Source organism: Oculina patagonica, chromosome 2, assembly GCF_052425735.1.
Source record: "Oculina patagonica isolate OP01 chromosome 2, crgOcupat, whole genome shotgun sequence".
Classification (NCBI taxonomy): domain Eukaryota; kingdom Metazoa; phylum Cnidaria; class Anthozoa; order Scleractinia; family Oculinidae; genus Oculina; species Oculina patagonica.
The window spans coordinates 21,369,566-21,392,340 of record NC_135759.1 but is presented as its reverse complement, the minus strand read 5'-3'; the positions used below and the strand labels follow the sequence as shown (position 1 = coordinate 21,392,340).

The window sequence follows — 22,775 nt, the reverse complement described above, 5'->3', positions numbered from 1 at the left end:
TGTAGATATTTTACGAACATTTTACTACAAAATTTTTAACCAGAGTAACGTTTTTATTTCTTAATGAAGCCATAAATTGCAACTGTTCGAAATAGTTTAATGAAAGGCCCTTTTAAAAGCCTAAATGACAGATTTCCATACCCTTTCGTATACCTAAACTTGTGAAATCCCCACCCTTTTATATACCTGAAGTCTGAAAAAGGTACCCCTTTCGGGCGGAGCCTCCCCGTATAGGCCATTATAGGGAGTACCCCCCCGGGTGCTCGGCCTCTGCCCCCCAGCGGCTTAACATTGATAGGTGCATTGTTGCTGCTGTCAAAGTGTTTCAAAATGTACTAAATGGTGTTGTAGAACGTTTTGATTTTCAAAAATTTTCAACGGGGCTGTATTCATTCTTATCTTGGCCTCAATGAAAATGCCAGACCAAAAATTAAATTAGGAAATAGTAATCATTTCGTTCCTGTTCGCCAAATTTAAGAATGAATTGAAGTACGGAGCACTTGAATTGTTATTGAAGCCATCCCCGCCCCACCCCGCTGCTCCCCACCTCCCCACCCTTCACATACCCTTTCGTGATTCGTGACCATAAACACATCACGTGAACTATGGTTTGATGCATCACGAAAACGAACAATATGGAGTCCATCGTGTTATTTCAACTCTTGACTCACGGAAATTCTACAGAGGCTCCTACGACTGTTCCTGGGCAAAAACGAATTGCAGAGGAATCCCTAAATAAGGGCCTGTCCACTACTGCAGCTTCACTATCTATCCTGGGTTCTTTGACCATTTTTATTACTTTCTCAATGTGGCCCGACTTGAGAACGACTTCACGTCGAATGATAGTATTTATTTCAATCGGCGATTTCTTTGTGGCGAGCTCTAACATTCTAGGCCTTTATATGAACTCAGATGAAAAAATGTGCAAAATCGAAGCAACAATTAACATAGTTGCGATTTTGTCTTCGTTTTTCTGGACCGTGTATTTGTCATTATATTTTTACTTGACTATTTGCAAGACAGTTTCCGTAAAGATGGAGGGGCTAGCGATGTGGGTATTTCATATAACGGCCTGGGGAATACCGTTAGTAATAGCGGTGATAGCTTATTTGGATGATGCAGTAGGAAGTTCAAGAGACTATGTATCTTCAGGCTGGTGCTGGATAAAGTATACTCACCAACGAAGATGGTGGAAGATGGTGTTATGGATGTGCATTGCTGGAAAGGGATGGGAAATTTTAGCATACATTGCCATCACTGTGTTCTACGTGCTGGTCAAGTTGCAGATTAGACGAGAGGTATGAAGAAAATTGTTTGACATAAAATAGGTGGGGATTAATGGGTATGAGGGGTATTAACATTTATCCGTCAAACTTGCCAATGTGCAAGATGTATACTGTGGTGGGGGTAGGGGTAGGGGGTTGGAGAGGAAGGGGGGTCTGAACTTCATGCTTCTTGTACCTTTTCTCCTGCTTCCACTAAGTGTTTCCTGCCTCTAGCTTCTTTGTGCTATTTCTACGACAAAATATTTTATAATGGTACAAGATTGTTCTCAATTTTTCCTGGTTCCTGTCAACTGACCTGGGGCGGATCCAGGGGTGGTTCGGGTGGTTCGGTCGAACCCCCTAAACTGAAAGAAAAAACATTCTAACACGAGCGGTTTCTGACGAAAAAACATAAGTGAACGAAGCAAAATGCCAGTCTATTTTTTTTTTTTACACAAGCGCTTCCTTCCATTGATGCGGGCACAAATGTAGACATTGCTTAAGTCTCCGAGATGTATATGTCAGCTCTCCCAATCCCACAGACTCTCGACATTGAACATGATCGTTGGATGAGAAAATGGCAATCAGTGACGGAAAAACCAGACGGGCTTCAACCTGCCTTACAGCTTCGAAGAAACTCAATCTACTTTTGTTCAAATTTCCCTTAGGTTAACAATTGACAACTTTATTGATTACACATTTTGTCTATCTACATGCTCGTGATCCAGAAATCTTTCCGAACATCCACCTGTTGTTGCGAATTGCATGTATAATTCCGCTCAAGCAGCACTTTAAAACTAGTCAAGCGTTACCTTTAGTCCACGATGACAACCGAGAGACTCCTTTGGGTGACTTCAATGAGTATTCATTACGAAAAGCCTGTCGATTACGATGCTATAGTTCCGAAATTAGCTGAAAAACAACCTCGTAGAATGTTACTCGTTAATCCCATTTTTGAGGAATCTTAAGTGTGACTTTTTAGAACACATTAAATAGTGAAGACAAATATATTACAGTGATTTTAGTTTAATTTTGTAGGTGTCAGTTGATTGTTGTAAAGACTTAAACGTAGTCCTTGTTTAATAAAATAGCTTTAAAAATAGATGGTTTGTCCGTCCACAATCATCCCTCAAAACGCTGGAAATCGTATTTCCGAGGACTTAAATTTCAAAATTTCCCGGGGGAGCATGCCCCCGGACCCCCCCAGATGGAACCGCCTTTGGCGGTCCATTTGTTCGAACCCCCCTTCTTGAAATCCTGGATCCGCCCCAGAACTGACTCTGAACTTGGGAATCTCACTTCTTCCCCTTATCGTTTCTTAAGTTGGATCCGGGTGGAGGATCTTTCAGGGGAAAAATAAATAGCACTGTGCAAAAGAGGCCATAATACTCCACCACCCCACCCCCCCCCCCCAAAAAAAAAAAATTACTGATATGTAATATAAAACCAGGGCTGTGGATAAGTTGTAAAGGCAAAGTGTCAATATGAAGTTCATATGAGTCAAAAAGTAACCTTCAAACATGACAACATTTTTTTATTTCTTTGTGTGCAACCCTAAATAAAACCTTGTGTTTGGTTACCGGTATGTCTTGACCCTGGGGCAGTTAACAAAGCCATTTTCAATAACAATGTTTAGGTTGTTTGCAAGCTATCGTAATAAAACATAGACACATTTTTATATTTCCTTGTCTTCTTCTCCCACTAGTTAAAAACAGGATTTGTTCCAGGAAGCAAATTTTTAACACTGAGATCTGTAGAAGTAGCAAAGAAGGCAGATAAGAAGTTAATGTTCATTCCTGTGGTGTTTATTCTATTGCGCATCTGGGGCACCATAAGGTTTATCCGTTTTTTAGCTGATTATCCTGAGGATCCTTCAGTGCTTGAGTGGCTTGTGATACTTCATGTAAGTGCAGACTATTGTATACTATTAGTGACTTAATTTAAAACTTGCTTCCATTGCGGTGATTAAATCACTGGTACAACATTTAATAAGTAAGACTCCCACCTGCCCCTAATTGCATTCTTTATTTGTTTCAAAAATGTTTAAATGCAGTTTCATTGCAGGGAGTTTCAGTTTTGTTGCATGTTATTAAGATACTGATCTCTTAGAGCAACCTAGCCTGCGTAGCAGGCGTCTGTTTACGTTTTAAGGCGCGTTTAAAAGAGTGCGCGATCGCGATAAGGGCACGCGAGGCCCCCTCGCGCCTTTCGTGTTTCCCATATCCGTGCTCGAAACTATGGCACCTGCTACTACACGCCTTTTGTGTTTCCCATACGTGCGCTCGAAACTACGGCGCCTGTTATGCAGGCTAAGAGCAACCTTTTGGCAAGGATACAGAACTGATTGACTGGGTTATGCTTGTTGCTTAATTCACCCCCACCCCCACCCCTGCCCCCCTCCCAAAAAAAATTATAATAATAACAACAATAGTAATTATCATCATCGTCATCATCAACCTTGTTTATGCAAAATTCCTCTCAACCCAAATGGCACCTGTTTTGTGTGTGTATTCTTTTCATCTGTGCTGCTTTTGGAATTAGTTTTATATGATAAAATGTACAAGTTGACACTTCATCCAACTGTATGCAAGGTTTGGGGTAAAATAAGCTAGGGTCAGCTATTAAAAAATACAAGTGTATTGCATTGCAGACCATTTATTAATTGGACATTTTTATTATTTTTTTCAGGGAATTGGTGACAACAGTCAAGGCTTTGCCAATTTTGTTTTGTTTTGCTTGTTTACTGACAAGATCAGGAATAAGTTCAGACTTTGTTGTGGTCAAATCATACCATGGTGCAGGTATTCTCTGGAGAAAGACCCCTTGCTTGAGAGTACAAACTTGGTTTATGGGACAATTGATTAATATTTTGATCTTCAATAAAGTTTTCATGTGTCTATTAGTCCAGAGTAGCTTAAATATTGTAATTTTAAAAAAAAATGTATGGAATAAAATATATATTCTAACTGAAATTGGATACTGGACTTGTCAATTACTAGATCTTACTTCCAGTGGGTACTCAGTGGCGGATCTAGGAGAGGGGTCTGAGAGCACCCCCCTTACTCTAGGGTCTAGATGATCGCCCCCCCCCCCCCCCCATGTGAAGGACTTGATCCGCCACTTATACTCCAGGAGAGAAGAGACAGGGAGACGTCAATATAGCATTCTAGTTACACAGAGGTTCTTGGAGCTTGTCATGGAATCTTGCCTCAGTCACATGAGAAAAGATTGTGTGACAAGCAGAAAAAGGAAGGGGAAATAAAGTCCCAAAAAAAAAAAACAACAAAGCCCTCACATCAAACTTCAATACTGGAAAACTTTTAGAGACAATCCCCTAAAATAAAATGAAAATAAAAACTACCAAAATCAGCAATTTAATACCTTCCCTACATTACCTCTCCCCCTTACTAAACAAAAAAAATATCCCTCCCCCTGTATCAGTCTCACTTCAAGCCTTCGTGTACTTTCCTTAGGCTCTTCACTGTAGCAGAGCCTTCGTCCAGTTCTGGCCCCCTTTGGCATAAAGTGCTTCTCTTCAAAAACATAGCATTCACTGCAGAGAGATCAGTAATAGGGAAGTAATGTAGGGAAGGTGCCTGGGGTCCAAGCCCCCCCCCCCCCCCTCATTTTGTTTCAATGTTGTCTCACACTGCCACGGAACTTTCCCTTTCCCAAATAAAATCAAAAGCCCAGAAAAAGAAAAAGATGACAGACAGATACTTAGCTGTGGAAAAACGCTGTATTGCACTTTGGTTCACTAAGCATACATTTTACTGTATACTTATACTATGACTTCCATGTGCTTTCTTCACGCTATATGAGATATCGCTTTGGGTGTTTATTCGTAAACGCTTAGCCTGTTAAGTGATAATGACATGCGAGTGGTGATGATTTTGTTAATTCTTATAACCTCTTCTCTTGATTTAATATTGATATTGTGAGGAGAAATTTGGTTTTGGTCACTCTTGAGCCGGTCTTGATGTTTTTGTAACGCCAAAGCTACAACGCAGCGGCTGAAGAACGTGTAAATTACAGTCATTTTCTTCGCAATTTAAATCTACTGAATGAAATATTCTGCTAGGTTCAATCTGCTTAATAGAAAACATTGAATTCGATCTTGCTTGACACGTGATTCCGCGCGAACGTACGCAATAAACTATGCAGTAGTGTTTAACTCGCACAAATGTCACTTTTAAAGAGAGACTTTAACTTCTACACAGAGCTTACTATGCTGTACCATAACTGGTCATAACTTTAAAATGGTTGGGTATTCAACCGACTAACGATTCAAACCTTTTGTTCAAACGACATGTGCTATGTGTGCAAGATTAACTTTGACATTCAATCCCGAACCGCCAAGCTTACAATCCAATTACAATCCCTCTTTAACCCCGATACAATCTGTTGCCGCGGCTAAATTTAAAAAAAAAAGTTGTCTACACAAAGATAAGAACAATGCTTACAGATCGAACAACTGATATTTACATCGTCCTCTCTTTCAGCAACATTTTTACCATTAGGTATACTAGTTACGTTGATATAAAAGCTATATCTGCTATATTCCACGACTGTAATCTCTATAAATACAGTTGTAACAGTAAATGTTGAAACCTCCACCATTTTCCTACGCGTTGTAAGCAGAAATGATTTTCAACTACTTTCCAAAACCATCCGATAAAATATTATATAAATAACCAAAGGAGACTTTTGTCTGATTGGTCAGTTTTACAACTCGCGTGCGCATGCTCACTATCTAGCCGTGCAAAACAAAATGGCCGCCGAGGCAGAAGAACAAGCGATCATCTTTGCTGTAAAGTGTGAAGAATTGATCCTTCGTTCTTTTGCTTTCGAGGCATTCCATTTTGTTTACACGGCCGCGTTTTTAAAGCGGGAAAAAATGGCGGGCAAAAGGGCTGGCAAGCGTCGCAAAAGCTTTTCTCCACCATGCGAAGGACTGTGAGTGTAAGCAGCTAGCGAAGCTAGCTCCCTTCCCATGGTCGAGAAAAAAAATGTACCGCGCTAAGGGCGGGTGTTATGTTTGTGGGAGGAAAAGTACAAGTGGGCCTTCGCCTTTTATTAAACTAACCGAAAACGGAGAGTTGCTATGCAGAAGCTGCTACTGTGCGAGGAAGCGAGGAATTTTAACGGAATCCGAAGGAAATAGAAATAATATCAGAGTATGCGGTGGAGCGGGCGACAATTCAGGTTGGTGTTTTTGTTTCTTCTAATTTTTATATGTTTAATTTTGTATCTTATAAAAACTGGAAACTACGTGGACGGCGATAAATTTGTCATTTTGATTTTGTTTACAGAAAAAGAATGCAGAGTTCCCTCCAGGCTGTCAGTGGAGAATTTTTGTGTGACACCTGTCGAAACCGGCGAGCTTTTGCATTTGAATAGGTTGACTATTTTAACAGCAGTTTTTATTTATATCTTCGCTTATAAATATTTATATATTAAGGACTGATTACATTTCTTGTCTCACTTTTGTAGAAGGTCAGAAAGAGATGGAAGAGAGAAGCTAAGCACTGAGTTCTTTTTAAAATTGACAGGTGTGTCGAGTTAATTAAACTTCATTATTGTTAAGACATTAAACTAACACAACTTGCATTCGTGTCTGTCGATATCACTTGCAGTCATGGCACAGTGTTCCAGTTAAGTTTTTGAAGCAAGGGGTCACAGAATTTATCAGACGGGTCAACCAGCCCGGTGTATGTAGCACCTTGTTAGGGGAAAGGTCGGGTGAAAAGTTTCCCTTTTTGTAGCGAGGGGTTTGCTGGCACTTCACGAGAAAAATTTAAAATTGTTATGCTTCAGGGTGCTATCTGGTAGCATTTGGGCTAAAAAATGAAAATAAAGCTAACTGAATTATTAAAATTATCTACTTAAATTATAAAATAATTAACCTATCAGAGAGCTCTCAAGCTCATACATATGTTTCCCCAAAGAGATAGTATGGTAAACAACTCACTGCATCTTTCCTAGGGAGGTCTGGGGGTAGCTCTCAAAATTAGGTTGTAATTAGTACATGAACTTCGGTCTCAATTTTCTTAGTCAATAGTCCACATAGAATGACAAAATTTCCACAAAATTTAAAAAAATAAATTTAAAATTTTGAATAAAAATTGTTTTTTATAAATAGAAAACCGCTGTCTTTTTTCCCGCTATCTTTACAAAAATTTGCTTGGCAATCTCCTTTTATAACAGACTTTTCGTACGGTAGAAGAACTGAGAAGACTTTTCGTTAACACTATACGAAGTAAAAGAAAATGCTGTCCGTAGTAATGCAGGCACAAGTTTTATCACAGGCAGACCACCCTATGTGTTCGTAGTTAATTATTGTTGTTGACATGAGACGAACAAAAGAAATTTTGAAATCGATAAGGGCTACTGAAATAAAGCTTTAGAAATAAAATATCTAAACTACATTTCGCTCTAAATATCTCAATAAAGTTTAATGAAATGTTTATCGACTCATGTGTCGTATTTTTTGGCCTGCGCGGGCCGTTTTAAGCGCTTTTTTAACTGATTTAGCCGGCCGAAGGCCGTAAGAGAAGAAAGAGGAGACAAGGCTTGCAAGTCGGCGGCCGACAGAAGCGACCTCCTCCACTTCAAACCGGAATTAACGCCAAACTAATGAAAAACTCACCTATCTGACGACGGCTGTCGATCGGTGAGTTGTTGCTCTATCTCTTCGCCGAATTTTAGCTTCATCCCTCCAACATTTTCCGAGAAAATCCATGCTGAAATCATGCAAACGGCTTTCTGACTATGATCGGTGCTCGACATAGCGACCAGGGAAATTCCAAACAGGCCGGCCGTTTCAAATTAACCAATCAGCGCTTGGTTGAAGTTCAGCGGAAGTGTCAAAACTCCTGTGCGGGGCAGGGTTGGGGTTTTGAACCGCGGCCGGCTGCCGCGGGAAGCCAAGCGCTGATTGGTTAATTTGAAACGGCCGGCCTGTTTGGAATTTCCCTGGTCGCTATGTCGAGCACCGATCATAGTCAGAAAGCCGTTTGCATGATTTCAGCATGGATTTTCTCGGAAAATGTTGGAGGGATGAAGCTAAAATTCGGCGAAGAGATAGAGCAACAACTCACCGATCGACAGCCGTCGTCAGATAGGTGAGTTTTTCATTAGTTTGGCGTTAATTCCGGTTTGAAGTGGAGGAGGTCGCTTCTGTCGGCCGCCGACTTGCAAGCCTTGTCTCCTCTTTCTTCTCTTACCGGCCTTCGGCCGGCTAAATCAGTTAAAAAGGCGCTTAAAACGGCCCGCGCAGGCGAAAAAATACGACACATGAGTCGATAAACATTTCATTAAACTTTATTGAGATATTTAGAGCGAAATGTAGTTTAGATATTTTATTTCTAAAGCTTTATTTCAGTAGCCCTTATCGATTTCAAAATTTCTTTTGTTCGTCTCATGTCAACAACAATAATTAACTACGAACACATAGGGTGGTCTGCCTGTGGCAGGACACGATCGAAAAATAGAGAATGTTGTGACTTCACAAATGGATTTAAACATTCTATTTCGAACAATTTTGCCTTGTGAAATACAAAGCTACACAAGATAGCGAGGATGGAAGAGAAATTTATTGTGTGCCTGTTTTCAGACCGAAGTTTAAGCTGAATAAGGAGGTTACCAGGCCGGGCGTTTCGGTAAACTATTGCTTTTCTTGTCGCTCGAAAGCAGATGACAACAAAATGTAACAAGAGCACAGCCTTGGACAAAGTAAAGTTGCTTTCAGAACTATGGTGGAAGAATTTTTGTGATTTCTTTCTTTCCCTGAATTTGATTTTTTTCTAATATCTTTGTCTTTGGAAACTTGCTTCCTTGCTTTTTATTGTTACTTATAAGTGAAATATTATTTTTTCCATTTCATTTGTCGGGTCAGGTAGCCGTCTCTATCGGGTTTTTGACCCGAGACCCGTCTCTTATCTGGAACACTGATGGCAAGTTAAAATTGAATGGAGAACATTTGTTTTTTTGCCATTGGTGCTTGCACATCTTCTGGGTTGTCATGACTACACTGGTACACAATTTTTATATTTACATAAATGACTGCACACAGGCGCACAAGTAAAACTGTTTTTGGTTCCTGTATATGCGGATAATTATATAGCTGGTATGTCACTCACTTTGTAGCAAGCTCCGCAAACTCCGGTGAATAAAATTGCACTGTTTTGTTTAAGTTTTATTTGTAAAGACAATGCTTGTAGTGAATATAATTAATATGTAACTGGACTACATGCTTGTCCAATTTGGAAATAATTAGATTAAAAAAAATACACAAACAATTATTATTACCATCTTGCATTGATCTAAGCCATAGTTGGCTTACACCATGTTATAGAGCCACTAAAGCTTTACCTAAATGAACAAAAAATGCATGGATTCTAAGTGTACTGTCTTTTAGTAAATTTTCAAGTTGTTTGCAACAGGCAATTGAAAACTTTTGTTAAATTTTTCCCGCTATAAATAGAATAATTATAATATTATTATTATTATCATTTCTATTATTATTATGACTATTATTTTGCTTATAATTTATACCAAGGTTAACATTTTTAATATTCATAACTGAACAAAAAATGTGTTCTTTTTTCAGGAGACGATTACAAGAATGAAATCCAGCGACTTGAAAAAGCATTATTCAGGCATGCTGAAAGTGGTAAATCGCCAATCTATAATCCTGAGGATTTTTACCAGTTCTGTGTGCAGCAAAATGCTGGAAATGTTTATGATTTCATTGTGTCAGTTATGTCTAGTTGCCGGCATTCTCAAGATAGAAAATCGCTCAACAAGAAGCGAGCAGTTGCAATGTTGTATGAAATGTGTTTTTCTCTTTCACAAAAGTGTGACGTCCGTCAAAAGGACAACGCATTATTTTTAAAATTTTGTCACCTAACAGACGAGGGAATTGACACGCAGAGATCTCTTGGCACCACCTGTTGCTCCAGAGTTGTAAAAAGGGAAATTTCTAAGTTTTCAAAAACGAAATCACAAGTTTTTGAAGGTGTAGTTAAAGATGCCATCCAGAATGAGAGTTTAGTTATTTTAATGATCGATGATTGGACTAAAGTTTATACAGTTGCCGACAACTTCTGTACTATTGTAATCAAAGTCATAGATGGGATAAGAGCCATACCCGTTCAAGATAGGAGTAAAATCCATAACTCTGTTGGTATAGATGTAGAATTACTATCTAATCATGTCTTATCCCAAGCATTCATGCAAAAGCTATCTTGTAGTTTTGTTTCTACATTGCCAGAGTTATCAGTTTTATTTTTTGACCCCTTAATGGAGAGGCAGCGATTAGAGGCTCACAATTATCATGCCTCTACAGTGGTAAGATCGATGAGATCATTTGATGATGTTTACTTGTTGGATTTTGTCAAGCTTCCTTTAAAGTCCAGGGAAAACTATGAAACTTCCCTAGGGTTGGTACTCCAAAGCCATCTTAAGGAATATCTTTCAAAGTTTGTAGTACTCCTGCCTGGGGACTGGCCCTCACAATTCTACCCAAGGCAAATAGTATATAGCTCATGCAGTTCAGGTAGGGTGGGTGCTCAACTTGATCCTGTAACATCCATAGTGCCTTGTATGGGTCCTCTTCATGTGGACCTCAATGCTGACGAAGACATCATGGAAAAATACATCACATTTGTGAGGTTCGTCTATGAGTCTTTATTTCCAGGACGAAAACTAGCAGACAAGCCAAAGCCGTGGAGAACTCAATTCACCCTGGAAGTGATCTATGGAGGTTGGACACTGGTCAGAAATACAGTCAAAGCTGTCTTCAGTCAATGCAAAGATGTCCAGTATGGTGTTCTTTTGAACCTTTTGGACAACTACATCCCACTTGCATTGGCTACTTACGACATTCTGTTCAAGTTAAATCGCCTCAATGATTTATTTTTATGCAATTTTCAGGTTATGGGTTATGTTCTTTTGCTTTCGCAGGCGACACTACAACAAGTCACTTCTTGTTTGGATGAGCAATATTTTGTTTTGGAAGGTAGGTGGGGGTAGCAGAGACATTTACAATGTCTTTGCTAATAACTTGAGTGTCATTGATGAATACTTCATTGAACGTGTTCACAGTGTCATCAGGAGACAAACTCAGGTAAGTGATTCAGAGGAACAGGTCAGAGAGAAAGTGCATGCAATCTTTGCTTCCAGTGAGAGACAATCAAACTTCCGCACAAATTTTACTCCACCAAAGAACTCTGTGTTTAGCAGGCAACAGCTAACAACTCTCTACTGCAAAGCAGCAACTATCATCACCAATATTTTAGTGGAGATTTCTTCAAGACCTCAAGCTGCCACTCTCTTGCCTCGGCAACCTGGCCAGAGGAAGGATTGTTCCTTGGGTAGTAACGAAAACGAAGACCCCGAAAACGAATACCTAAGACCTAAGACCCATACGAAAACTAAGACCCGTACGAAAACTAAGACCCATACGAAAACTAAGACCCATACGAAAACTAAGACCCGTACGAAAACTAAGACCCATACGAAAACTAAGACCTAAGACCCGTACGAAAACTAAGACCCGTACGAAAACGAAGACCCATACGAAAACTAAGACCCGTACGAAAACGAAGACCCATACGAAAACGATGACCCGTACGAAAACGAAGACCCGTATATACGAATTCGAAGACCCGGCCGGCCAAAACCAACGTTACCCAGAGTTGCGTGACATTAATAATAATGACAGAATGATATTGAAGCAGACTGAGCGTACTGAGAACGTACTACTGAAATCGAAAATCAATGAGCGCTTTCCATTTACATGGAATTTTCGGTGAGAATTTTTCGACAAATGGAACGTTACAGTTATTTCAACACGTAAACGGAATGAAAAGATGCTGTTCCTTTTGAAAATTCCATTCTGATTGCACTGCGGGAGCCTAGGTCACACATGACTTGCCAAGGTTTTTAATCTTTTGGTCGGGGAAATGAGACAAGTACAAATATCGCGTGACATTTGTACTCGTTTTGCGCGATGTTTGTACTCTACGAATCAGTGTTGGATAAGAATAACATTGAAGCAGACGAGTACTGAGAACGTATCGATCAAGTTTCATTGAAATCCTACAAATATTTGTCTTTAATTTTGAAGTGAGTACGCCTCGCTACGCGCTACATGAGTAAAATTAAAACATCTTGGCCAGTACCCTGTCGCAAACTGCGAAGAAAATGAAATGTACTCGTTCAATGTCAAATCATGTACATAACAGTTCGAGACATTTCGAAACGAATAACGATGGCACACGTTCATGTAAACAACAATATCGACAATGTAAAGGACACTACAGATGACGCGTTTCTAGTTTCAAATAAAAGAAAACATCATCTGATAAATCGGTTACGCGTGAAAACGATTTAAAAGGTACTAGTCTTGAATACCTCTCATTTATACTTGGCAAAGAAACAAAAACAAAGCACCAGATTTGAGATTTGAGGATATCGAACATAAACGTTGGAACAACCACCGGAATTAACTGGATAAGGGATATTTATTCCAAAAATTAATGGGATATAGGATACTCAGTCCCCCCTAATGTCATGGCCTCTAAAGGCATCATTGGAGAGCATCCCAGCACAATCCCCCCCCCCCCTCTCCGCACCCTTCAACGCGTGGTAAAGCGAGAAATAATAATCGGGTAGCGATGTTTATTAAAGCAAGTATTGTGCGCGAGAAGATTACTATACGGTGCATTACTGCTGGGAGACTTTGGCTGTCTCTTCTGTGACGCAGAAGCAACCGTTTTCGATCAGGTTTTAGTTTTCGATCAAGTCTAGATTTTTGATCAGTAGTACGTTCTCAGTACGCTCAGTCTGCTTCAATATTATTCTGTCATTATTATTAATGTCACGCAACTCTGGGTAACGCTGGTTTTGGCCGGGTCTTCGTTTTCGTCCCGGTTTTCGTATATACGGGTCTTCGTTTTCGTATGGGTCTTAGTTTTCGTATGGGTCTTCGTTTTCGTACGGGTCTTAGTTTTCGTACGGGTCTTCGTTTTCGTACGGGTCTTAGTTTTCGTACGGGTCTTAGTTTTCGTATGGGTCTTAGTTTTCGTACGGGTCTTAGTTTTCGTATGGGTCTTAGTTTTCGTATGGGTCTTAGTTTTTGTATGGGTCTTAGGTCTTAGTTTTCGTATGGGTCTTAGGTCTTAGGTCTTCGTTTTCGGGGTCTTCGTTTTCGTTACTACCTTGTTCCTTGTGGTCTTTGCCCAGTCTGTTTGGTCAGAAGGCCACAAAGAGTCATATCCTTCCTCTTGGGTACAATTTCCATCCTCCACCAAACCCACAGAAGAGATGCGACAGTCCATCTTGTGGTGCAACATCTGACATGCCCTGGAAACTGTTTGAAGGGTGCTGGCATTCCTTCCACCTGGTATGTCTAACAGAAGAGAGCACATGTTTCATTTGCAAAGAGGGCCTGAAGAAAAGTTTACAATCCTTAAGCAGCAACTGCAAACCAGGCATTTGTCAACACAACACATGATGCTGGAGCTGTACCTCAAGAAGATGATGACATTAGTGAGCTGGTGGAGAGCACTCCAGATGATGGCCATGAAATTCCAGATCCTGGTTAAGTCAATGTGGATCAAGTCATCCAGGAATTAACAACTAAACTTCTAGGTCTATCTGTTGAGAAACCCACTTGCTCTTCAAATACTCCATCAGCCCCAGAAGGAAACATCAGCTCAAATCAGCGCACCTCAGGTAGGAAACCGCGGCACTGCTCCACATGTAAACATGTAATTTTTCAAATTCACTCAAACTGTAGGGGACAAAATGGGGATAGGGTGGTAAAATGTGCACAATGCCCAAGCCAAATTTGTTGTAGAGGTGGAGGTGGGGTTACTTGTGCTTGTTCCTGGTGTTTACAGAACATCTCATCACATCATGTGAACACTACCCAGGTTTCCTCAAGTACTGGTGGTCCAAGGGTCATTGCAGAAAATCATAGGGCAGATGTGACTGAATGGTGGTTGTCTTTTTGCCAGTCAAATGTTGCAGGTCAGTCTGGGAGTAATGCATGTACTATCATTGCTGTTTTGGTTGCTGTAAGCTTTCTTTTACCAACCGGTTGGGTCCTACCTCGCCCAGAAGATTCATTAGCTCCAGCATTTGTGTCCATGTTTAAGGAGACAATGGTCCAAGGAAATATTGTTCATCAATGGATTGGAAGCGGCCAACAGCACTACAGTACCCCAGAAGTAATACGACACCCATGTTTGGGATTCCAAAGTGTGGCCAAGTGTGGAGACGAATATCAATTCACCTCCTTCCAACAGTTTTCTACGGAACTCATAGCCATTGTAGCTTCGCGACCACAGAGCAAACTGGCTGCTGTTATCATCCTTCCACCAGATAAATCAATGGTGCTCCTCATTGGGGAAATCGGTCAAACAGTTATTTTAGAGAGTCATCAACAAATGCAAGCAGGAGGCATTGTAGCAGCAGCTAGGCCCAACAAAATAAAGGAAATGGTTTGTTATATCAAAGAAATGGCCATGCGTGACTGGGGACCAAGACTTACCCCATTTGATGTCTCATTTGTGGTTCTGCTATGAATTTCACAAATTGTGGCATTGTAGGGTGGCAAGAATTGTACTTGGTCAGTAATTGAGGTGACTGATTATTGTTTTCAGCAATTTTCAAAACTTTTATACTATGATGGGTCGGTACAACTTACAGCACTTGATTAACTGCCATAATTTACAGAAATGTATGAAAGAAATGCCTTCCTTATCATTGTGGGACAAGTTGCTGTCATTTTCCTGTCATATAAAATGGTTACCAAAACAACAGCATTGCTTGTTAAAAAGATGCAGAATTTTTAGCTTTTATTGGTAAATAACTCACAAATGAGCTTGATGTCTACCATTTTTTATTGTTACGAGTTATAATAATAATCAGCATTGTCATGACATGCTGATCATAACTAGAAATTTAAAATTGAAGGTCAAAAGGCACTTTTTTAATAAGTAATTACCAAAAAAAGCTACCATAGAGCATGTTTTAACTGACAATACTATTGTTATGGTAACCAGTTATGACTGGAAAACTGGAAGATGATAACAACTTGTCCCACAATAATAAGCCATTTGTGCCATGTAATGAACAATCAAAGTATAAGGACTAGAAAATGCCACGACAACAGGAAGACTAATTAAGGGCTGCAATGTGAATCAAAACAGCTCTATTAGGAGCTACGGTGTAAATCAAAACAGCTCTATTAGGAGCTATGGTGTAAATCAAAACAGCTCTATTAGGAGCTACGGTGTAAATCAAAACAGCTCTATTAGGAGCTAAAATGTGAATCAAAACAGCTCTATTAGGAGCTAAAATGTGAATCAAAACAGCTCTATTAGGAGCTACGGTGTAAATTAAAACAGCTCTAGAGCTACAGTGTAAATCAAAACAGCTCTAGAGCTACAGTGTAACTCAAAACAGTTCTGTCCAACCTGAAAGGTATATAATTATCAGCTATGAACCAGTGAAATTAGCATACTAGATGCTATTCAGTACTGTACATGAATTAAGGCAGAATACTTTGACTGTAAATAAAATTATAAGACATGAATTTATAGTTTTCAAAGTTAAAATGTTGTTAAACATTGGTAGAGAAATAAAGCACTCCTTAAAGCTCATGTTGCTATTATTATTGATGTTTCCATTTTAGTCATACATAGTTTTCCCTTTTCCCTCCACTTTTGGTTATAAACAAGATCAGAACACAGCATATTCCTGTTTATATAGGTTTGAGGGAACATTGTTAGTATTCCAACTGGGACTCAATTGATTTAATCAATATGTTTTATCATTCTGTCCTCCTTTTCTCAACCTTTCACTTTTTCATCTCTTATTTTTTTACTTTTCTTCCTCCTTCTAGTCCACTACTTTCCTCCTCCTTCTAGTCATAAACTTTACTCAATTTCTTAAAGGGTAACAAACACTTAAAATGGGTGCTTGCAATTAGTACTACACTTTGTGGGAGTATTGCTTTATGGCTTGGAGTATTATTTGGTCAAATCCACCTACCCTTGCTACAAAAAAACTGCACATGTATCTTTCACAGTATGTATCCCATTGTATCAAGTGTGTAGTAATTTCCCTACTTCCCCTGAATTTTGTAGTGGGGGTTGTCCATTGCACATTGTGCTAAGCAGAATTTTACAGTTTCATAGATCTTTCCCTGTGCTTTGAAAAAGGTGAAACTTGGATATAATTTGAAACTCTAGATAAATTGTTAGGAGTGACAATTTAAGAAATCATTCCAAATTTAACAGGGCTCATTTCAAAAATCTGACATTAAGAAAAAAATGTGGTTAAAAGGGTTAAAATTTGTATCATTTTTATAAACACATTTTGTCATAAATATTGTGGAGTAATGTTAAAATTGATGTGAATTATTTTGTCACTCATCTCATTGCCTTGAAGCCTTTTGATGTTCAATAAAAAAATTAAGGACTTTCGAGGACTGAAAACCAACTTATTAAAGTACTTTCAAGGTCTTGACAACAAACTCCCGAAAGTCAAGGGTTTTCAAACGCGTACGAACCCTTAAAAAATGTAACAATAGAAAGGAGTGTAAAAGTTTGTTTGAAAAAAGTATATCACTATGATAAATCTCTTTTGAAAAAAGATCAAATGAGCCGCACCACTCTAGAACAGAGGGTCTGTAAATTAGCAACAGTGTTGTCAAAGCATGTAGTGCTTATTGGAAGGCTGTGCTTATTAACATTCTTGCTTTCATGTTTTGTATTAATCTGTTTTGTTGGAGGTAGTGCTTTTCATTTTTCTTTGTATAATTTGGGTTTGTGTGATATATACAGTAGCAATTCTGTTGCTGCCATTCAGGAGCAGTATTGCAAAAAAGTAACACGAACACCTATATAATGTGTCAGTAAATATTATTATCTTGAGTAAATATGTGCTTTTTGGCATTGAACAAATTAAGTGGAATGTATTGTCACATTGTGCTGTTCCAAATTAATCCCCCATGCTCCCCTCTGGAAGTTCCAGTAAGCCCCAAACTTTCTTTTGAAAATTTTGGCTTTTGAGAAACCCCCACCCCCTAGGGTGGGTATGGATACTTTCCGGAACTGTACATTAAAATAAATCATATATCGGTAAATGCAAAAAATCTGCAAATGTATTTTGTATTGACTTAAGATTATTCTTTAATAAATACTTATCCACAAGCTAAGTGTGGCACAAATTGTAAATAGTGTAAATATCTTATATCAACAATTCTGAAAATGATACATAAATGACCAAGGTGTGTATGAAATATTGTAAAATAAATTCTGCAAATAATATTTTTGAATGTACAATTTTTGCTATTATGACATGACAGTAACAGACAATAAAATTGTAACAAGGATGGCTAAAGATGTCTGATGTTGTTTATCTTCGTCCTGACAGTGCATGAAATTATTGGACAAAGCTGAGTATCTTTAAAATAGGTTCCCACTTCGGCATACATGTGCAAAGCAGTGCTAAATTCCAAAGCTGTACCTTGATTTTAGATGTTAACAAATGCAAGTCAATTCTGCCAATTTTGCTCCAGCTGCATCTGTGAAATATAAGTAGAAAAAATGCATCACTGCAACAATCTTTTAAAAATGCTCAAAGCTTTTACTGTATAATCACGGCAAAGTGCATTAGTGAAAAAAAAGTATGATGTGTTATGAGCCGCAAAGCGAACTAGTTCCATACATTCGAGAGCAGGGACTGTCACGCCATCATCGAAAGGAACGATTTTCGTTCGTATCAGATTTCTCTTCCAGCTGCATTTTAACCACCAGGAACAGTGTTTAAATGTCTGATTTTTACATCAAACTGTCAAGAAAGAACTACAGAGCCAGTGGTTTAAGCCGATTCCCATATCAAAATTTTGTTATTGTGATATTCAAAGAAGTTCTTGGCCTTTCAAATTCAGTTAGCCAACGAAACCGATCTGCGAGCGAATATCGCGGAATCAAATGCTGACACTTTTCTTTTGGTGAAGTTTATGTAAACAAAATTTGGCAGACATAAACTTTACCTCATCTTTAACTAATCAGTGACCTTTTTTTGAGGAATATCATTTCCCTGTAATTTTAAAAGGCTGACAAACTTGTAGGTTTCTAAGCAAAAATTTAAAAATTAAAATCGTACCATCAGGGACCCGTTCGACTTGGAGTAAACAGTGTTACACCTTGAAAATGTCTGTAAAGTATACAAATGGAACAGCCACCAACTAATGGGAATTCCCATATCACGAAGGGAGACAAAAGTCTCGGAGCAAGGTTTCAAAATTTCGAAACAGTAAAAAAAATTTCAGATGTTATTAACACCATACCCTGTTCAATTGTCATCATAACTCATTGTTTCAAAACAAAAAATATAGCAGTCAAAAGAAAAACGGGTCTTAAAACAATAGGCTAGATACTTCACCCATTCAAAACGTTAACTTAAAATAAATGTTTTTGGCATTTGTCGAGTGAGACTGTCATTTCGTGAGCACAAGATACGCAGATTTATGCGATACTTGCGAAGTCAATTATTAAAAGCATTATTTTAAGTATACGAGCCAGTTAAAAGTTCAACTTACCCGTAAAACAAACTTCTTTTGGTTAAGTTTCAAACTGGTGCGTAAATTTCGTCTGGAGACAGCATATACAGCGATAATCTCTCAACATTTTGACCCTCTGGACACATAACGGCCATCTTGATTTGTGTGGACACAAACAAGCGAACGACATTATCATTTCGGCTTTCCTTACTTTTAAGGGACTCGCGCTATATAGGTAAAACAACTGTCTTTTAATGCTCGCGCAAAATGGCGTCAACAAATGGCGAATTTATTAAGAAGGTAGTCACGTATTATTAACGGTAAGTGAATTTACTTTTAATTTACAAATTAAGAACGAGTCAAAGAAGGCAATCTTTTTTCAAATTAACAAATTTAGAACGAGTAAAAGAAGGCAATATTTCGCACTAACAAATCAAAAGTGTTATCGTAGCGACCTCTGTACATACAAATTTCTTCGTTCTTTACAGAAATTGCGTAGTCTAAATTCGTCATTTACAGATTTTGCGCGAGCATTTAGACAGTTGTTTTCCCTATACATAGCGCGAGTCCCTTAAAAGTAAGGAAAGCCGTGATTTCAAACAAACTTAGTTGCGATCCCAAACGAAGTTCTCTTACTTCAGCTTGAATTACTCTTCTCGTCGAAGCATTTGCCGTAACTTTTTGGGATATCTGCGCGGAATCCTTTCCGTTCAAAGTTGAAGTTATTAAAATAACACCACCAAAAACAGCTTCCCGCGTCGCAATCACAATTTTGAATTTATCTCGGAGATATTTCGGGCATGCGCAGACAATAGTCTCCTTTGCTATAATAACCTGAATTCTACACGCATTTTGATTGGTTCTTACTTATGATCTATCAGAGTACAGACACATGGATGACGTCACGCGGTGGTGTGACTCGCGCGCGTGATCCGAGTTCATAGTCCAAATCAGAGTTGTCGGCAAAGTTTTTCAAACTTGCGGGGCCACATCAAAGCAAAAAAGTTCAGCTTAATTACAAATCTTCAGCGAGAAACAATACGCCAAGCATCGTTCACCTTTCGAAGCATTTAACTGGGCGAAACAAGCTTGAAGAAGACAGTGAATTATTCGAGAAATTATCCGAAATCTGTATGAAAGTTTGACCGGTGTTGTACAGTTGGACGACGCCACGGGGAAAAAAGAAATTGCGGTTGAACGCTTCGGTTACTGCTTACAGATTTCAACAACTTTCCAAATCGGAATAAAGGTTAGTTTTTTCATTGACTTTCAATTGACCATTTTTCTGTTTATTCAATTGGATTAACAATGCTTCGTGTTAACGAAAACTTAATAGTGAAATCAAAACAACTTTAATAGCTCATCGGTACGGCAGCATTGCTTACACAGAAGTGTGCTGAAGTCTTGTGTTATTCATACCACACTTTGACGTCATCTGTGATCTATTACTGAACAGACGCACGGCAAAATGAAATCTATTTGTTAATTTGAGCACGCTTACGTATACTGAATTTGATTGCGCGGCTCTGCTAGCTATGTTATAACTGAAATTGAATACTGGACTTGTCAATTACTAGATCTTACTTCCAGTGGGTACTCAGTGGCGGATCTAGGAGAGGGGTCTGAGAGCACCCCCCTTACTCTAGGGTCTAGATGATCGCCCCCATCCCCCCCCCCCCCCCCCCAATGTGAAGGACTTGATCCGCCACTGATACTCCAGGAGAGAAGAGACAGGGAGACGTCAATATAGCATTCTAGTTACACAGAGGTTCTTGGAGCTTGTCATGGAATCTTGCCTCAGTCACATGAGAAAAGATTGTGTGACAAGCAGAAAAAGGAAGGGGAAATAAAGTCCCAAAAAAAAAACACAACAAAGCCCTCACATCAAACTTCAATACTGGAAAACTTTTAGAGACAATCCCCCAAAATAAAATGAAAATAAAAACTACCAAAATCAGCAATTTAATACCTTCCCTACATTACCTCTCCCCCTTACTAAACAAAAAAAATATCCCTCCCCCTGTATCAGTCTCACTTCAAGCCTTCGTGTACTTTCCTTAGGCTCTTCACTGTAGCAGAGCCTTCGTCCAGTTCTAGCCCCCTTTGGCATAAAGTGCTTCTCTTCAAAAACATAGCATTCACTGCAGAGAGATCAGTAATAGGGAAGTAATGTAGGGAAGGTGCCTGGGGTCCAAGCCCCCCCCCCCCCCCCCTTATTTTGTTTCAATGTTTTCTCACACTGCCACAGAACTTTCCCTTTCCCAAATAAAATCAAAAGCCCTCTGGGCTTAGTGTCTCGTGTCACTTTTTAGAGTTTATTTAAAAAAGAGATCGCTTTTCACGTCTATTTATTGCTTGCAAAGTTGATCAGTTATAGGACTCCAATAACAGCAGAAAAAGATGACAGACAGATACTTAGCTGTGGAAAAACGCTGTATTGCACTTTGGTTCACTAAGCATACATTTTACTGTATACTTATACTATGACTTCCATGTGCTTTCTTCACGCTATATGAGATATCGATTTGGGTGTTTATTCGTAAACGCTTAGCCTGTTAAGTGATATTATTATACATTGGTGTCACCAGCTTGATTTTGATTGGCTATAAGCACGCAGCTAATTCTTGCTTGCTGTTTCTCTTACGTCATACCTACAGACATTAGATTTTACAGATGTAGAAGTGACGTCATACCTACAGACAATAGTTTTATGCATTCAGATTTTGCAGATTTTGTGCAGATTTTGTGCGCGCTCTTGTCTTTACAAGTGCAGCTCAGGAATGTGCATAATAAAACAATTATTGGATTCGGTTTTCGCATGATAGCGATAATTATCAAGGCCTCAGTTTCTGTTATCCGCCTCAGCCTTCGGCTTCGGCAGATAACAGAAACTTTGGCCTTGATAATTATCGCTATCATGCTCAACCTCATCCAATAATTGTTAAATGACATGCGAGTGGTGATGATTTTGTTAATTCTTATAACCTCTTCTCCTGATTTAATATTGATATTGTGAGGAGAAATTTGGTTTTGGTCACTCTTGAGCCGGTCTTAATGTTTTTGTAACGCCAAAGCTACAACGCAGCGGCTGAAGAACGTGTAAATTACAGTCATTTTCTTCGCAATTTAAATCTACTGAATGAAATATTCTGCTAGGTTCTGCTTAATAGAAAACATTGAATTCGATCTTGCTTGACACGTGATTCCGCGCGAACGTACGCAATAAACTATGCAGTAGTGTTTAACTCGCACAAATCTCACTTTTAAAGAGAGACTTTAACTTCTACACAGAGCTTACTATGCTGTACCATAACTGGTCATAACTTTAAAATGGTTGGGTATTCAATCGACTAACGATTCAAACGATTCAAACCTTTTGTTCAAACGACATGTGCTATGTGTGCAAGATTAACTTTGACATTCAATCCCGAACCGCCAAGATTACAATCCAATTACAATCCCTCTTTAACCCCGATACAATCTGTTGCCGCGGCTAAATTTAAAAAAAAAGTTGTCTACACAAAGATAAGAACAATGCTTACAGATCGAACAACTGATATTTACATCGTCCTCTCTTTCAGCAACATTTTTACCATTAGGTATACTAGTTACGTTGATATAAAAGCTATATCTGCTATATTCCACGACTGTAATCTCTATAAATACAGTTGTAACAGTAAAAGTTGAAACCTCCACCATTTTCCTACGCGTTGTAAGCAGAAATGATTTTCAACTACTTTCCAAAACCATCAAGATAAAATATTATATAATAACCTGAATTCTACGCGCATTTTGACTGGTTCTTACTTATGATCTATCAGAGTTGATATAATAACCTGAATTCTACGCGCATTTTGATTGGTTCTTACTTATGATCTATCAGAGTTTATAGTTCACCACTAAATTTTCTCCGATTCTGATTGGTT

General features: G+C 38.8%; 3 protein-coding genes across 7 annotated transcripts in view; 2 read left to right on the top strand and 1 right to left on the bottom strand.

The window, feature by feature from the left end:
• LOC144643579 (protein D3-like) overlaps positions 1–22,775 on the bottom strand; it is a 217,454-nt gene that overhangs the window by 88,544 nt on the left and 106,135 nt on the right. The gene's annotated exons all lie outside the window — the stretch shown is intronic.
• Positions 604–4,237, top strand: LOC144643454 (G-protein coupled receptor 157-like). The gene is made up of 3 exons (XM_078502711.1): positions 604–1,298; positions 2,971–3,168; positions 3,954–4,237. The coding sequence occupies exons 1-3, from the start codon at positions 636–638 to the stop codon at positions 4,128–4,130; spliced, it is 1,038 nt and encodes a 345-aa protein (XP_078358837.1). The 5' UTR covers positions 604–635; the 3' UTR covers positions 4,131–4,237.
• Positions 19,814–22,775, top strand: part of LOC144643562 (uncharacterized) — a 21,027-nt gene continuing 18,065 nt past the window's right edge. For 2 of the 5 annotated variants that reach the window (XM_078502867.1, XM_078502866.1), the window contains exon 1: positions 22,760–22,775. This exon is cut by the window's right edge and continues 873 nt beyond it. The gene's annotated coding sequence lies outside the window, so the exon portion shown is untranslated. Of the gene's footprint in view, positions 20,099–22,759 lie in introns of those variants that run through there. The other 3 variants (XM_078502865.1, XM_078502864.1, XM_078502869.1) reach the window with 2 other exon arrangements.

Coding starts and splice junctions, on each gene's coding strand:
- LOC144643454 (XM_078502711.1), top strand. CDS start 636: ATGGAGTCCATCGTGTTATTTCAACTCTTGACTCACGGAAATTCTACA. Junction 1,299..2,970: donor AGTTGCAGATTAGACGAGAG/GTATGAAGAAAA, acceptor TTCTCCCACTAG/TTAAAAACAGGATTTGTTCC. Junction 3,169..3,953: donor AGTGGCTTGTGATACTTCAT/GTAAGTGCAGAC, acceptor TATTTTTTTCAG/GGAATTGGTGACAACAGTCA.